This window comes from Pelodiscus sinensis, chromosome 23 (assembly GCF_052426305.1).
Source record: "Pelodiscus sinensis isolate ZL-2025 chromosome 23, ASM5242630v1, whole genome shotgun sequence".
Lineage (NCBI taxonomy): Eukaryota > Metazoa > Chordata > Testudines > Trionychidae > Pelodiscus > Pelodiscus sinensis.
In genome coordinates this window covers 15,604,021-15,621,269 of record NC_143074.1, presented here as the reverse complement: position 1 = coordinate 15,621,269, position 17,249 = coordinate 15,604,021, and the positions used below count along the sequence as shown (strand labels likewise).

At 43.5% G+C, this 17,249-nt stretch overlaps 1 protein-coding gene across 1 annotated transcript in view; it reads left to right on the top strand.

Annotated features, from left to right (window-relative positions):
* The first annotated feature begins 2,672 nt into the window (after positions 1 to 2,672).
* SETX (senataxin) overlaps positions 2,673 to 17,249 on the top strand; it is a 58,245-nt gene continuing 43,668 nt past the window's right edge. Inside the window, exons 1-5 of the mRNA XM_075905822.2 lie at positions 2,673 to 2,839; positions 10,723 to 10,906; positions 11,990 to 12,200; positions 12,392 to 12,501; positions 16,094 to 16,313. Of these exons, the coding sequence (XP_075761937.2) occupies positions 10,724 to 10,906; positions 11,990 to 12,200; positions 12,392 to 12,501; positions 16,094 to 16,313 (724 nt within the window). The 5' untranslated portion in view covers positions 2,673 to 2,839; position 10,723. The remainder of the gene's footprint in view (positions 2,840 to 10,722; positions 10,907 to 11,989; positions 12,201 to 12,391; positions 12,502 to 16,093; positions 16,314 to 17,249) is intronic.

Sequence of the window (17,249 nt, the reverse complement as noted above, 5' to 3'; positions counted from 1 at the left end):
TTGGGGCACTCCGCTTGAAACAGACCGCCAACCTGAAATTGAGCCGTTGATCACTACCTGTTGGGCCCGACAGTCTAGCCAGCTTTCTATCCATCTTACAGTCCATTTATCCAATCCATGGTCCCTTAACTTGCTGGCAAGAATATTGTGGACGACAGTATCAAAAGCTTTGCTAAAGTTAATGTATATCACATCCACTGACTTTCCCATATCCACAGAGCCAGTTACCTCATCATAGAAGCTAGTCAGGTTGGTCAGGAATGACTTGCACTTCGAGAATCCATATTGACTATTCCTGATCACTTTTCCCTCTTCCAAGTGCTTCAAAATGGATTCCTTGAGGATCCCCTCCATGATTTTTCCAGGGACTGAGGTAAGGCTGACGGATCTGTAGTTCCCTGGATTGTCCTTCTTCCCTTTTTTAAAGATGGGCACTGCATTTGCCTTTTTCCAGTCATCCAGGATCTCTCCCAATCTCCATGAGTTTTCAAAGATAATGGCCAAAGGCTCCACAATGACAAGTGCCAACTTCCTCAGTACCCCCGGATGCATTAAATCTGGGCCCATGGATTTGTGTATGTTTAGCTTTTCTAGATAGTTCCTAACATGTTCTTTCCCCACCAAGGGCTGTCCACCTCCTTCCCATACTGCATTGCCTAGTTCATTTGTCTGGGAGCTGAACTTGTCCCTGAAGACAGAGGCAAAGAAAGCATTGAGTACTTCAGCTTTTCCCACATCATCTGTCACTAGGTTACCTCCTTCATTCAGTAAGGGTCCCGCACCTCCTCTGATCATCCTCTTATTGCTAACATACCTGTAGAAACCTTTCTTGTTATCGGGGCAGCCCGTGAGCCCTAGGCGACCGCTGGCCCGTGGCGCCCGATGATGTCACGGGGTGCCCGATGATTATGTCATGGCCATTGATGGCCGTGGAGGCAGGGGCACCGATCGTGCTTTCCGCCTGGGGCGCCAGGTGCCACAGCTGGCCTCGGGCCGCTCCTGCTTGTTATCCTTCACATTCCTTGCTAGCTGCAATTCTAATTGCGCTTTCGCCTTCCTGATAAGTCCCCTGCATTCTCGAACAATATATTTATACCCCTCTCTAGTCATCTGTCCAAGTTTCCACTTCTTGTAAGCTTCCTTTTTGTGTTTAAGCTCACGAAGGATTTCCCCAGTAAGCCAATCTGGTCGCCTACCATATTTGCTTTTCTTGCTGCGCATTGGGATGGTTTCTTCCTGTGCCTTTAATAATTAATGCATAATTAATGAGCACCCGCTTTTTGCGCAAAAGCCTCTTGCTGGCGCTCATATGCAAATGAGGCTCGATGATAGTCCACGCTTAGTCTCATTTGCATATTTCATGCGCAAAACGGGCACTGTATACATAGCATAAGTGTTCCTATTTTTGGTAATAGCATGTAGATGCTGCTAGCTGTAATTTCTCCACAGTCACAGAGTGTTGTTAAAGTCTTTGTAGTGGGGGAGTGACATGACCTCATATGTATTATATGCACTGGTGGTGATGGAGCAGTCTGTTTAAAACAGCAAATTCCCTGTCTGTTGCCAGATAAATTATGTCTGCATTTGTCCCAGTACAGTAGTTAAGGGAGAGGGCATGACATTGTTGTTAACTCTCTTAATTTTGTCATGAATCCCATGGGCTACGTTTAGACTGGCATGATTTTCCGCAAATGCTTTTAAAAAAGCACTTTTTGCGGAAAAGCGTCCGTGCCAATCTAGACGCAGTTTTGCACAAGAAAGCCCTGATCACCATTTTTGCCATCGGGGCTTTTTTGCGCAAAACAGTTTTTAGCTGTCTACAATGGCCCTTTTGCGCAAAAGCATTTCCGGAAAAGGGCTTTTGCCCGAACAGGAGCATGAAAGTATTTGCAAAAGAAGCACTGATTTTGTACATTACAAAGTCAGTGTTCTTGCGCAAAATCAAGCGGCCAGTATAGACAGCTGTCAAGTTTTTGTGCAAAAGCAGGTGCTTTTGCGGAAAAACTTGCCAGTCTAGACACAGCCATGGTGACTGGTTTCCTTAAAGCCTCTGCTCCTGGAGCCCAGTGGATATGTGATGACTAAAGCTTCCCCCACCGTCATGCAGGCTAGAAACTTCATTTTTCTGAAAGGAAAAAAAAAAAAAAGTTTCTAGCCTCTGTGACTGTGAAGAAAGTTTCCAACTCTGACCCCAGAGCACCCTATAGGCTCCAGAAGCAGAGGGTAAATAAAAATAACACCCCGTCTATTATATTTACAGTCCTGTCATTTTTAAGCCAGTCTCTTGATTTTTGGTGAGCCGGACTCATGGATTTTTGAACATTTGGGGGTTGCACTAGTGGGGACAAACCAAGAGGCGCCCCACGCCTGGGAGGCAAAGCTCTTATTCCTAAGGTACAGGTGGGGAAACCGAGGCACAGGGAGGTTCAAGTGCATCCCCACACATGTATTTACACTTCCCATTGCCAGGAAGCGGCCCCGCTTCACCCAGGCTGGCGGGCGCTGACCTCAATGGAACCCGGCTCATAGGCGCTGACCTATGGAACCCTTCCCTGGGCGCCTCCCGCCAAGCCGGCCGCTGGCCCTTTAAGACGCTCGCAGGCCCGCGGGCGGAGCTCCGTCAGGTTCGAGCGGTGCGCGCCCGGCCCCGCCCCGCCCCGGAGGAAAAACAAACTCACTTCCGGCCGAGACATCCCTGCCGGCCGGAAGTGAAGAGAACTCGGGGCGGGGGAGGCGGCCGCCTGGGTTCGGCCTGAGGGGAGCGTTGGCTGGATGCCCAGCGGGGCCATGGTGGCGGAGTAGAGCAAAGCCCGCGCCCGGAGGCTGGCGGTGGGAGGAGGTGAGGGGGCGCTGCTTAAGGGGAGGGAAAGAGGAGAAGCCGCCGCGCCTATCGGAGCCTGCTCTAGTCTCTCCCCCCCCCCCCAGCGCTCCCTGAGCCTGGAGCCTGCCCCCCCCCGTCCTCGGCCAGTGCCTCTAGAGACTGCCCCAGCCCCCCCCCCAGCGCTCCCTGAGCCTGGAGCCTGCCCCCCCCGTCCTCGGCCAGTGCCTCTAGAGACTGCCCCAGCCCCCCCCCCAGCGCTCCCTGAGCCTGGAGCCTGCCCCCCCCCCCCCTCGGCCAGGGCCTCTAGAGACTGCCCCAGCCCCCCCCCCCCAGCGCTCCCTGAGCCTGGAGCCTGCCCCCCCCCGTCCTCGGCCAGTGCCCCTAGAGACTGCCCCAGCCCCCCCCCCCCAGCGCTCCCTGAGCCTGGAGCCTGCCCCCCCCCGTCCTCGGCCAGTGCCCCTAGAGACTGCCCCAGCCCCCCCCCCCCCAGCGCTCCCTGAGCCTGGAGCCTGCCCCCCCCCGTCCTCGGCCAGTGCCCCTAGAGACTGCCCCAGCCCCCCCCCCAGCGCTCCCTGAGCCAGGAGCCTGCCCCCCCCCCCCGTCCTCGGCCAGTGCCCCTAGAGACTGCCCCAGCCCCCCCCCCAGCGCTCCCTGAGCCTGGAGCCTGCCCCCCCCCCGTCCTCGGCCAGTGCCCCTAGAGACTGCCCCAGTCTTCCCCCCCCCCAGCGCTCCCAGAGCCAGGAGCCTGCCCCCCCCGTCCTCGGCCAGTGCCCCTAGAGACTGCCCCAGTTCCCCCCGCAGCGCTCCCAGAGCCTGGAGACTGTCCCCTGCCAGCCTACCTCCCTCCTTCTCCCCCCCCCTTCCTGAGACCCCTCTTGTCCCTGACCCCCATGCTCTCCACTGTCACGTGTATCCCCAGGACCTGGAGACCACCCCAGCCCACCCTGCCCGGCTCCAGCCCCCCCCCCCCCATGCCTGGAGATTATTCTTGCCTTAGCTTCGCTTGGTGAGTGCCCCCAAAGTATGGAAACTGCCTTCCCCCCTCCAAGCATGGACGCTGCTGCCTTACCAGCCCTCTCCGGCCAGTGCCATCTGCCGCATGGGAATTGCCCCTTTCTCTATTACACTCAAGCCTCTTCTCCACAGACATGTAGAGTTAAGAAGTAAATTCTTCTACTTCTCCAGACCGCCATCACGCTAAAACAAAGTGTGATGGAGGTCTGGAGAAGTAGAAAAATTTACTTCTTAACTCTACATGTCTGTGGAGAAGAGGCTTGAGAAGAGGTCAGCTCAAATCCGTATCCTTAGTAGATAGAATTCCTCCTTTTGTCGAAAACATATACAAACATTACCCTCTGGACTCCAATTGCCAAAAACAACAACAAACAAACCAACTTTCCTTGTTCTTTCACAGCTACATCCCTTTTCCTGCCTTCCTTCCCAAGGAAGAGAAAATGGGATATCTTCCCCTGTAGTTGGGGGTCAGGTATCACTCTCTCCAAACCAGACTTTTCATTTGTCCTTGAATTGGCAGAGACTTACCAGGCATTCCAGAGGCAGCAGTCCCAGCAAGCATACACTTGCATGGTTCATACTCTTTGTGTGGACAGACATGACATTTTCTGAAACACTTATGAGCCCATCCCATTGAACTGTGGTGTCCAACACACTAGCCACTAGCAGCTATTTGGTCGGTTGAGTGTGGCTAGTTCGCTATAGCAGTAGCTACTGTAGTGGCTACTGCTTCAAAACTTATTGGATACCACAGCCATAGAAGTTGTCTTAAGCCTGTGGGGCAGGCTTACTGCTAACTGGAGGCATTTAGATATTTTGAAGTAATTGTAAAACTGTTGCTGAAGTACCTTTAATAACTGTTAGGCAGCATCTCCAATGATGTGGAGTAATTGGTTACACTGTAAGGAAGCTGCTTGCATGTAAACAATGTGTAATTGGGATATCTCTGTCTTATATGATTCTGAGACTTAATTAGCTAGTACTTTTATAATGGCTTGAACATGCAGTACACTATATGTGTTAAGTTTTTATATATGATTATGGTTGAATCTGTTTTCTATTCTAATCCTTTTTCTTTGCTCAGAATTTTAAAGCTAATTCCTGAGGTGGTAAAGTTTTCATGGCTTGCTCTCGACCTGGAGGTGAATTAATCTATTTTTGGGGAAAAATGAACCAACTTGGGTGTACTACTTTAAAGTTTTCAATCAGAAATTTTGTACGTGGGCTAAGTCAATTACTTCAAATATAATGAGCTTAGCATGGTTTGTAGATACATTGAGATAGAAAGAACAGAACAAGTTTGAAAAAAATTGGCTTTAATTTTAAGGTTGAGCATTTAAATAGGAAAATGTCATACATGCTTACTAGAATCTTGCTATATGTCTTGACCGATCAAAAAAATACAACTCTTAAACATTGGGAGTGGTGGAGTACTTTCAGTTGGAAGTGTTAGACAAAATTACCTAGTCAAAATTAATGTATTATTGAAAGATATGTATCTATGCTTAATTTATTACTTTCAGCACACTTGGTTCTGGAAATGTATTAGAAACTGTGTACTCTTTTATTTTTAGCAATGTACAGATCATCAAGGACAAGATAGTGTTCTGTGATTTTGCTTAGGCTTTTTTAAGTAATAAGCAACTATTGTAATTGTTGCAATATTGTTTAACTAACTAGGAACAGATATCCAAGAACCTTGGACAACAGTTGCAAACAGCACAGAAAAGTAAGATTAGGGTGTCTCATGAAATAAAACAATTTGGGGGCATTTCCTGTCCGTGATAAACAGGGATATAAATATAAGTAGAATTGAGTTAATGCGTTGGAACAGCATGAAGACATAACTTCTGCAAAATCTGTTCTCGAGACTAGGTCATTTGTTTCTGTATTGTGCTGTTGAATCTTTGACCAATAATATTTTGATTTTTAAGCTTGCATAAGCTTTGGTTATTTGACACAGTCCATTTGAGTCAATTTCAAGGTCGTAGAATTTTTTAAATAGTAAATGTTCATGATTTCAGCTATTCACATCAGAAATATCATGGTGTTGTAATTGTAGGGGTCCTGACTAGGGATGTTACATATCAGTTAATTGAATAGTCAATTAACCTAATGTATTCTTATCAGTTACTCGACTATTCTATAGTCATCTGGGGTGGGGCCAGCAGCCAGTGTGCTCTGGCCCCACTCCCGAGGAGCCTGTTGCCACTCCATGCTGCTGCCAGGTGGGAGCTGATCTGTGAGGAGAGCCAGTTTAAAAACCAGTTCTCCTCACGGACCAGCTGCCTGTCGCCCAATGCTGCTGCCTCTGCTACAGCTCCTGGGGATGAGCTTCTGGATTTGGCGTGAGCCAGAACTGAGCTGGGCTGCTGGCCAACCTACTAAAAAATTTACTGGCCCGGGGTGTGTGTGTGGAATATGTGTAGTCTAAAGCATTAACCTATAAGCTTTTGCTAATGGGTTAATCGACTACACTATTACATCCCTAGTCCTGACCCCCAATAGGAATAGTATGTATGTGTGTATGGTACTGCTACCCTTACTTCTGTGCTGCTGTTGGCACTGTCTTCAGAACTGAGCAGCTGGAGAGTGGCAGCTGCTGGCCGGGAGCTCAGCTCTGAAGGCAGAACTGCTACCACCAGAAGCAAAGAAATAAGGATAGGATGGTATTGTATTGCCACACTTGTGCATTGCTGCCTGCGGAGCTGGGCCCTCAATCAACAGCCACCCAGTTCAGAAGGCAGTAATGCAGAAATAAGTGTGGTGTGGTATATCATATTGTCACCTTTACTTCTGCGTTACTGCTGGCTGGGTGCTGCCTTCAGAGCTGGGTGCTCGGAGAGCAGTTGCCACTTTCTGGCCACCAAGTTCTGAAGGCAGCACAGAAGTAAGGATGGCAATACTGCAGCCCCCCTAAAATAAACTTATGATCTCCCCCCACCCCATCTCTCTTTTGACCAGGACCCTTAGTTTGAGAGACGCTTGGGTCTCCCATGTGAAATCTGTATAATATAGTGTAAAAGCACAGGAAAGAACAGATTTCATGATCCATGATGCATATTTCATGGCCATGAATTTGGTATGGCCCTAGACATTTCATAACACTGATAATTTAAAAGTGAACTCTAACAGAAATTATCTAAAATCTGAGAGAGTGTAGTGTTAAAGATGGTGGAGAATTTGAGATGGCTTTTCTTTGATTTTCACATTTGAAAGGCACTGAGGTTAAGACGTGAGTTCAGAAGGCATAGTACGCCTCATAAGAGAGCCTCAACACTGGAGCTTTGGGTTGCTACTGTGTAGTAATATTACTAAATATTAATGTCTAGCATATTGTTTTCAACAGTCCAGGATGTGCCCATGTCAGACTGAATAAGGTATTCAGTGAATGAAGCAGGACTTCATCAGAGGCCTTGCTTTATTGATTGTGCACCTTGCACAGGCTAAGACATTCTGGTGGTACTTAAAAATAGTTTGATTATAATTTTTTTAAACAAAAAAATAGGTAATTTCTGTAAAATCTTGATGAGAATGTTAAAGTTGTAGTTAAGTTCTCAGAAGTCAGGAAATGCTGGATCTCCTTGGAGAGATGTATTATAATGTATTTGTTTACATGTCTATCCCTTGAGAAATAGAGAGTAAAATATGCTGCAAATATGCATTGAGGAAAAGTATGTAAATGCAATGAAGACTGTTATGGCAATGCATATGCACACTGGGCAGAGTTAAATTGAGATGATCGCTAATAATTTATAGAATTTTCCGAATTGTTTTATTTCTCATCCTCAATATTTCAGTAAAATAGTTCTTGCTTGTATTATTTACTGCAACAGCTAACTTTGGAGAGAGAATATTTTAAAAAATATATTTGGCCTGGTCCCAATTTGTTGCTGTTGAAGATGGTTTTTACTTTTTATTCTGCAAAGCTGTGTTTGGCATTCTTGTATTACTAGGGAAAATATTTTGATGTCACAAACAAAACCATATAACTTAATTGCAGCATCAAATAGGAGAAGACGAGTTCACAGAATTGCCCCTTCTTTAGACATAACTCTTTTATTATTAACAAGCTAGTGATGCAAATGTTAGAAAAATGTGATGAGTAAGTGGATTTATATTTAAGATAATTAAGTTTTTTCCAGTATGCATGTTAATAAGAAATGACATAAAATGAGAGAAAACAATTGTTAAGTCAAGAGATGTCTCTGATAAAATCAACAAGATAAAAAATACTCATGCATGGGAGTTTTGCTTGTTGTCAGGGGAAATCTTATTAAGTTTTTCATTTTTACTCACATTTTATGTTCACTCAAGTTCCGTATCAGTAGTTCAGTATCAGGCTTTACAGAATGTTTAAAAATATTTGAGTAAGCCTACAGAAACAGACCTGTGCAGGCTTATTAGTGTTGTTCTTTGGCTCAGTTATAACACAGTTCCATTTCATAGTGAAGACCTATGCAACAACTTTAACTTGATAATGGGATTCAGTTAACTGAAATTTAAGGTCTTGACTAAGTTACATAACCAAAACAAGCTGTAAACTGGTCCCAGTGGGTGATATTGATCGTGCAGACTGGCCCTGAAGTAATTTCTGTTGTGATTTGGGAGCCATAATGACCCTTTTCACATAGTGGTGGCAGCTCTTTAATCTTAGGTTTCCTAAAAACACATTATTGGAGTTAAATATTTAACACATACATCATACAACTATATTCTCTTACCTGTTCTCCCTGAGTGACCCCTTATTCTGTATTTAGTCCCATTAATTTCAATAGGGCTGCTTGACAAGCAGTTTGTGGATACCTGGGGTGGAATCTGATTTATTTTACATAGCCTGATTGCAGGTATCATGAAACTTTTCATTGTGGCCTACTTCTTGTTAGAGAAAGTAACAGACAACCACAAATGAAAAGGAAGTGTGATGTAAGATCACACTGGCAAGTACAGAAACTGGTCTCAGAAAAAATATTATGAAAATACTTTTAATTGTGTTTCATGGGGTAGCCGAGTTAGTCTGTACAGGAAAAAACAACTCACTTCCCTCCTCCCCCCACCCCCCTTTTCTCTTATTTATTTTGGGTCTGCACATCCTAAACTCAAAACTCTGGTCATCTGAAGAAGTGGGCTGTGCCCATGAAAGCTCATGATACCATCTACATGTTTTGTTAGTCTATAAAGTGCTACCAGACCATTTGTTGTTTTTAATTCTATTGTAATGCAGTTCCAGTGTTTCAGGGAAAAGCAGTGGTATGCTGACTACAATTTGAGTATCAGTCAATGCATAGGGTGTTACAGTTTTAAGACCCCTGTGATATGAAAGTTAACTTGTGATATTTCTGCCAGATTTTAAGAATAGGTGAGCTATCTTAAAATTGTTAGGGGGGGGAGGGAATCTGTATTCTGAATACAAAAGGAAAATAAGAAAAATATACTTGTTTTAAATATAGCTGATTTGTTGTATGGCATTAGTAAGGATATTGCTGGAATATTTGGTCAGGAAGAATGTCTGTCTAGTCATAGAATGTTTAGAATACTGAGGATTTGTGGAAAATATTTAGAAATGCTGCCAAGAATTGCTAATTTTGGATACTTGTAATATTGTCACTATAATTAAAATAATAATTTTGATTAGACAATTACTTCAAGCTGTGTACTTTCTTGTTTCATTAGGTGACTATCATAAAAGCAGAAGAAATTATCTGGACTTTATTATTGATTTCAAGGCTAATAATATTTAGATTGAGACTATTGCTCAAGGAGTGCTAGTTCACCAAGCCCGCTTTTCCAAACGTCAGTGCTAGGGTTGTTTATCTGGTTAACCAATTAAAAAGGGGTGCAGGACTCACTGGAGGGACCCCCTGCTGCAGGCAGGTGCTGCTCCAGCCCAGTTGCTCCTGGCCCTCTCTGGTCTTCCCCAGCAGCCAAGGCTGCTGGTTCCTGGCCCCCCACGGTGGGTGAGGCTGCTGGTAGCCCCATGCAGGGACTTGGTGGTGCTGGAGCAACCCTCCACCCACAGTTGCTTCATTCACATCCCCATGGTCATCTGATAGTTATTTGCTCTTAACTCAACATACAACAGATATTACTAATGCAATTTATGGTAAGCCTTTAACAATTGAAAATGACACAGTTTTAGGTGATCGTTTACTAAATATTTTCTCAAGGCATTAAATAGTCAACTGCTAATCCGTGCATGTACCTACACTTACATAGCTTGAAAAAGTAGTATAATATTTGCCAAGACTGTCCAGTAACTTGAGGAACTGTACCTATCAGTACCATTCCTGTGTGGGTTAAGTAACAATCAAAACCAAATGTATAAATGGGTACCTTTTAGGAACTGATTAGGTATATAAAATCCCAGTTAATAAGTTAACCAATTAAACCTTAGTTTTAACAGCTAACTGATTAAGTGGGATCCTGTTCTCCCACGCCTACTCCCAGGTACCAGTTAACTGGTACCCAGTAAAGGTAATGCTTATCGGGTAATGGGGTAACCGGTTACCCGTTCACATCCCTAGAAATGATGCTAATAGATTAACCTTAACTGACATGTGGTGAGGAGAATGAAAATGTTTGGTTTATAGTCAGTGTATGTATACCTTTAGTATGGCATTAATAAAGCTGAGCACCTCTAGTTACCCAACTTTTATAAAGAATCTATTCTTAATTTATTAGCTTGGTAGAAGTGATAGAATTTATCTTAAACTGCTTTTATTCTGAGTGTAGAGGTAGCCCCATGTGGGAATGCCAGGGCTAACTACTAACATGAACTGAAAAATCTTTAATCCATTTTCTTAAAGCATTGTCTTCATTGAACTTATTACTACTTTTAGCGTTCTGAATTCTAATAACACCCTCTCTTTCTTTGTGTGTACCTGAAGAATGAGCACATGTCGTTGGTGTACGCCTGGTGGTTCCTCCACCACTCAGTTCCTAAGGACTTATGCTTCCAAGACTTTGTCCCCTGAAGACTGTGCAGCAGCCAACGATGATCTCTGTTACTGCCTGGAATGTGTGGTTGAATATCACAAAGCAAGGGATGAATTGCCCTGCTTGTTGCAGGAGGTAATTGTCTCCAACTGAACTGTACAGAATAAAACATTTGAGTTACATCAGAAAGTGGGATTTGATGGTGGTTGTGTCTGACTGAGGGAGAGGAATTTTGTTGGGGCTCTTTGTTTAGCTGACTGTTGCAGGAGGCATATGCTGTCATTTAATTGTTAAGTTCTTGTAATGTGCTCTATTTCTGTATTTAAATACAGAACCGTGTCCCAATATCAGTATTCTGGCTAAAATAATTATGAAGCTATTAAGCTACCCAGAAATGAATAAACTATTCAAAAATGTATTAATTGGTACCTACAGTTTCTGACTGCCACTAAAGTTACTTTAATGAATCTATAATCTAGGGATGTTAGATAAAGTTTATTTTAGTAATTGTGTAGCTGCAAAATTTTTATCAGTTATACGGTTACTAAAATACTCCCCCGGGGTGGGGCCGGCATCCAGTGCACCCCCACTCCCAGGGAGCCCTCTGTCACCAAACGCTGCTGCTTTTATATCAGAGACATCAGCACAGGGTGCCAGGCAGAACCTGGTCTGTGAGGGGAGCCACTTTAAAAATTGGCTTCCCGCACAGACTGGCTCCTGCTTGCCACCCTGTGCTGTTGCCTCTGATACAGGGGCATTAGCGTGGGGTGGCAGCAGCCTCTGTCCACTGTGAGGGGCCTGAGTTCCCCACAGACAATGCCCCCCATGTTGCTGCCTCTGATATAGCAGCATATTGGCTGTCTCCCTCCCCTCCCACTCCTGCACTGCTGCCTCTGTATCAGGGTAGTGTGGTGGGATGACCAGGCAGCTCCATGGTGCTCATGGGAAGCTGGCTTATCGGTTAATTGTTTAAACAACTACATGCTAAAATCCCTACTATAATCCATCAATTCCAAATTGAAAATGTTGTCGATGATCTATATCACCTGAGATCCATGCCCAACTGTTACTTTTCTGACATGGTAGAAGAACATTAACTTTCCAAAACAAAGTAATGAGCTCTTAGAATCTCATCAGCATTTCCACATAATGTTAAACATCCACAGTCTCAGCAGCCTATATAGACTATTGTTTCATTGGTTCCTTTTTCCTGAATAGCTCTTATGGGAGTTGGAAACCTCCCGTCTCGTTGACCACTTTGAGAAATCTATGAAGACAGCTATTGGAGAGGATGATGAATTATTTATAGTGGATGACGATGGGGAAACGAAACTGTATGGTTACACAGGCCCAGATTTTGAAAACAACCTGCGAGTACCTCTTCTAGAAATACTGAAATATCCATACCTGTTGCTACATGAGCGAATCAGTGAGTATTTCATGGCTTAGAAGGATCCAGTATTCTCATTATTGGAGAAGCTGAAAATAATTTTTAAACAAGCATTAATGAAATGTTTAGTTGCCCTGCTAAAATAGGGGTAATATTGCAGTAAGTACTAAAATAAATTAGCTTGCTTTGGTTTTGGTTAATCTCTACCATTTATGTCTCCTCTTGTTTAGGTGAGCTCTGTGTTGAGGCTCTTTGTAAAATGGAACAAGTTAACTTCTCCTTTCAGGTCTTTGACAAACATCCAGGCATTTATCTGCTGCTGGTACACCCCAATGAAGTGGTGAGTTATTTCTCTTACAGTTAGAATCAGAAAAATTAACTCACTTTGAGCTTTTACTGGGTACTTCTGTTTCAGGCATTTGATTGTGTATGCCGCCTACCTTTGTTCATTTTGGCAAAAATAAGAAGTCTACTTTTTCAAAGTTTATTCATGTGTGCTGTATCCTGCTCATGAAGCATGTAACCTTGATTAGTAATGGAATTAGTATGTCTGGGCACATAATATTCTTATCTATGATAATAAATGGTTATTATACAAAAACAACTCTTCTCAGCATTGTTCAAGAGCATGCAAGAAAAAACATTGGTGAAAAAGCATTAAAGTCAGCAGACTAATTAATGTTTGCTGTTTAATTTGGGCCATTTGTAACATTAACAACATTTCGGTTGGTTTTATATGGCTTTTATCAAGATGCATAATAGGAACACCTAATAGTTTAAAACATTTAATTTCTGCTGAGTCTTCTCTTGATAGCATGTGTTTTAGAGTGATCCTTATACTGAATTGAGAACCTTAAGAAACATTTGTTTTTCAAAATAAAAATATACCCAAAGGAAATTCCACTACACAAAGTGAGTTTGAATAATACTGAGATTGTATATCCAAATTCTTGTGTTTAAAAATAAAATCAGGGTGAAGATTGAAAATTTAGCATGATTCTTCACTCTCGTCTCTTTTGTTTTTGTTTTTTTTTGTTTTGTTTTGGTAAAGTGTGTTGTTGAATTAGAATTTCGATAGAAATACAAATAAACCGAAAAGAAAATAGTTGTCCAAGAATAAAGGTGGGGGGGGGGATAAGAAGTGAAGAAGAGGAGGGGGATGTCGTGTGTTCAGAAAATTCATATAAAGTGGAAATTGTGATGTAATGGTGGATCACTGATAACTGTCAAGGAACATAAACTATGGATCCTTTGTGTCAGAAATGTTGAGAACTTTAAAAGTTCAATTTAAGTTAATAAGTGTTGCAGGTGTTCAGCATCTCTGAAAATAAAGATCTATGCTTTCAAGTATATTTTTCATGCCATTCTTTTCAAGATAGCCCAATACTATGTTCATAATCCAGCCTCTTTTTAAAATCATGTTACACAGGTAATTGTACCATTTTAACAACACCTTTGCCATTGCTCCTAGAGGATCTTTGTAACTGAAATAGAGGCCATCTTGTTCCCGTTCCAGGCTACTGCACAAGAACTACCCTTCTTCCTGTCAGTATCCTTGATGCTCCACAGGCTCTGGGCTCACCCAATAATTCACTTACCATTGCATTTGGGTGCCCAAGCAGTTGAGACCTGCAGCCCCTTCCAAGCGTCATTGCCAGGGCTGGGTACTTTGACCTGTCCCAGAATCTCCTCTCGGCTATAGCGCTACTACAGCACACATGCCAGCAGGGGGCTCAGCGAGAGCAGGAGAGGATGATGTAGTGACATAGCATCAGCAGGCATAGTTGTCCTTTATTTTAGTTGTCGTCATTCTGTTAAGAGACCAATGAAGGCTAGACAATATTTATAGTTGTATGTAACTAAATAAGGTCTGAGGAGGAGATTTTAACCCTAGACCATCACAATGGGAGAACTCTGTGCCATATGTTCTCGTTTGAAGCAGACCTTGGTGACTTTCATAATGTAGTAGATGACAGTAGCTTATCTCTTTTTGAACCCACTCCCTTAAATAATCTCTGGGATACCAACTGCATCTGTTTTGAAGGTCACAGGTATTATAAAAATGGTGACTTTCACAAGCCAATTAGCATTGCAAAGCCAAAAAAGACCTATGGAAGGAATTGGTGCAGAGTTCGATGAGTGTGAGAGTGCCCCTCTTCATTTACTCCCTTGACATCATCTGCTTAACTCTGCAGGGTGACTGATTATCCTATAAAACTGCCTCTTGTACAGCATAGTGTGAAAGTGCAGGACCCCGACTAGATCTACCCTCATCTTCCTGGCAGCTTCAATAGCTGGGGGAAGGACTGAGGAGTGGCAGATCTTAGGATCTAAGCCAGGGGTGGGCAAAAGCCTCTCAGCAGGCTGGATCCAGCCCACCAAAGGCTTTGATCTGGCCCGCTTGGCAGTTCCAGGTCCCACCCCTAGTGCGTTGCCTGGAAGTCAGAGATGTGTGAACTCTTTTAACTGCCTCTATTTAAAGGGCTCGCGCCTTCCCCTCGTCTGTCAGGCACAAACCCTTTTAAATAGAAGCAGTTAAAAGGGCTTGCACGTCCCAGCTGCCTGGCAACACGCTAGCAATGCTGGTAGCTGCAAACCCTTTTAACTACTTCTATTTAAAGGCTTCACACACCTGCCAGGCAGCTGCATTGCCTGGCAACCATCTGACAAGTACAAGCCCTTTAAATAGAAGCAGTTGAAAGGATTTGCAGCTCCTGGCCCCACGCTAGCCTGTTGCCTGGGAGCCAGGAACTTGCAAGCCCTTTCAACTGCTTCTGTTTAAAGGACTTGCTCCTTCCCCATGGCTATCAGACAATAGCCCGGGGAGGTTGCAAGTCCTTTAAATGGAAGCAATTGAAAAGGCTCTAGTGTCCCCAGTTCCCAGGCAACATGCTAGCAGCGAGGCCAGGAGCAGCAAGCCCTTTCAATAGCAGGAATTGAAAGGGCTTGCAGCTCCCGTTCCCTGCTAACGAGATGCCTGGGAGCTGCAGGGCAGGCACGAGCTCTTTAAACTCCTGCTATTTGAAGGCTCTGCCCCTTCTGGGGTGGCCAGCAACCACTTGAAAATTTTTTGAAGTGGCTTCTGCTCAAAAATTGCCCAGCCCTATCTAACCACTGGTACCACTGAAGGGCCGCCTGCTGTGTATCATGAAGGATTCATAGTACACTTCAAGATTGAGGTGGGGACAGAATGTCCTTTTTACCTCACCTCAGAAAAAGCCAGTGAGTAGTTTGATCTGGTAAAGCAACCTTGGGTGTACAGATCAGGATGGAGATAAGGGTTTATAGTAGTCTAGGCAGGATATTCATCTTCATATTCTTTTTATTCTATAGGAAGAGATGAGTATTTATCTTTTTTTTTCAAGTTATTTGATACTGGGTCTAATTATGGGTCCAGATTTTATTTGACAAAGTGTGAGAGCTTGTGTGAATGTAGCTCTTCAGGCATTTCCTTAGGCCACCCATTGAAAATTCTGCCATTCAAATTGGTGCGTAAGCTGGTCCTGAGAAATGCATAGATGATATATTTTATAATTTGACAACAAAATTTATCCAAAGATGGATTCTGGCTAGGTGATAAGTACATAATGCTGTATGTGAAGGATGCCTAACTTATGGCTGCTGTTCTTTGATATGCCTGTTTTAAATGTGGATCAGTTTCAAAGATATCAAACAAGTCCATGCCTCCAGTGAGTTTTTGCCCTTGAATATGTGCTTTCTTAACTTTTTATTTTTATTTTTTAGATTGCATTTCACAAAGTTTATAATATGCATGGGAGAACTTTTTTTATGCTGGAAGAATACTTGATTCTCACTTTCAAGAACTTGCCAGCAGTACAAATGAATTTTGCTACATTTTATTAGGAATATGACTGCAAAACTCAGAGCTTTTTCTGTGGTTCCTCTTTGTATTCCTTCTATTTATTCTGTAGATTCGTCGATGGGCCATTCTGACTGCAAGAAACTTAGGAAAAGTCGACAGGGATGATTACTATGACTTACAGGAAGTGTTGACTTGCTTGTTTAAAGTAATTGAGTTGGGGCTGTTTGACAGTCCTGATATTTATAGTTCTTCAATGATTGAGAAGGGGAAACTCATTCTTCTGCCGTCCCATTTATATGATACCACCAACTATAAAAATTACTGGCTAGGTGAGTATTCTCTCAGTAGAGGGATTCAACCCCTACGCTCTTCTCTGTGTGGAATCTTATGAAATCATCCCAAGTCTAACTGGACTTCCATGTTATAATGCTTCTTATTTCTCAAGCATATTCCCTCCAACAAATCCAACTGGATTTTACTCTTGCTAGTGAATCCTCTCCAGGAATTGGATCAGGTGGTAAACAGAGAACAGCAACAGAGAACAGCTTGCTCAAAACAGAGTATGATTTGTTTATTCTTAACATTGCAAGCATAAACAGAAGGCTTTAAAAAAAAAAAAATCTGTACACGCGTTTCCTTACTCAATCATAGCTTTCCCTTACTAGTTAAAGTAGTTTCCCCTTAGCCCAGACACCAGTCAAGCATTAGAGCGCTGTAAAAAAGGTGGTTATTCTGTAGCTGGTGCTGCCTCTCTGACAGTCTAAATCCCATAAGGTGTCTCCCCCTCAGCATACAAGTTGTCCTTTATCCATTTCAAATGTTTGTTTGAAAGTTCCCACTAAATGATCTCCACAGGTCTCCTACATTTGATCAAACTGGCTTCTTCACTTCTCTAGGACGGGTTTGGAGACACCGTCATCCATTAAATCAGCAGTGGGGAACCTTTTTAGGGCCAACTGATCTGCAGAAAAATCAGTAGGGGGCTACACAGAAGTGAGAAGTAAAAAAAAAAAAAAAAAAAACCCCAACCCCCCCCCCAAAACCCTTACTGATCTGAGAAGCCGAAAAAAATAAAATAAGGGGGATACATTCCCCTCACACCTCTTGTGCTCCAGCCTCACAACAGTGCTGAGGCTCTGGGCTTACTCTCAGGATGGAATAACTCTTCTGGTAGCCCAGGACTCGTAGATTTTGTGGAGCCTTCCTAGGCTCTTTGGCAGGGTCAAAAATGAGTGGTTCAGTGTGCAGGAGGGGCTGGCAGGGAG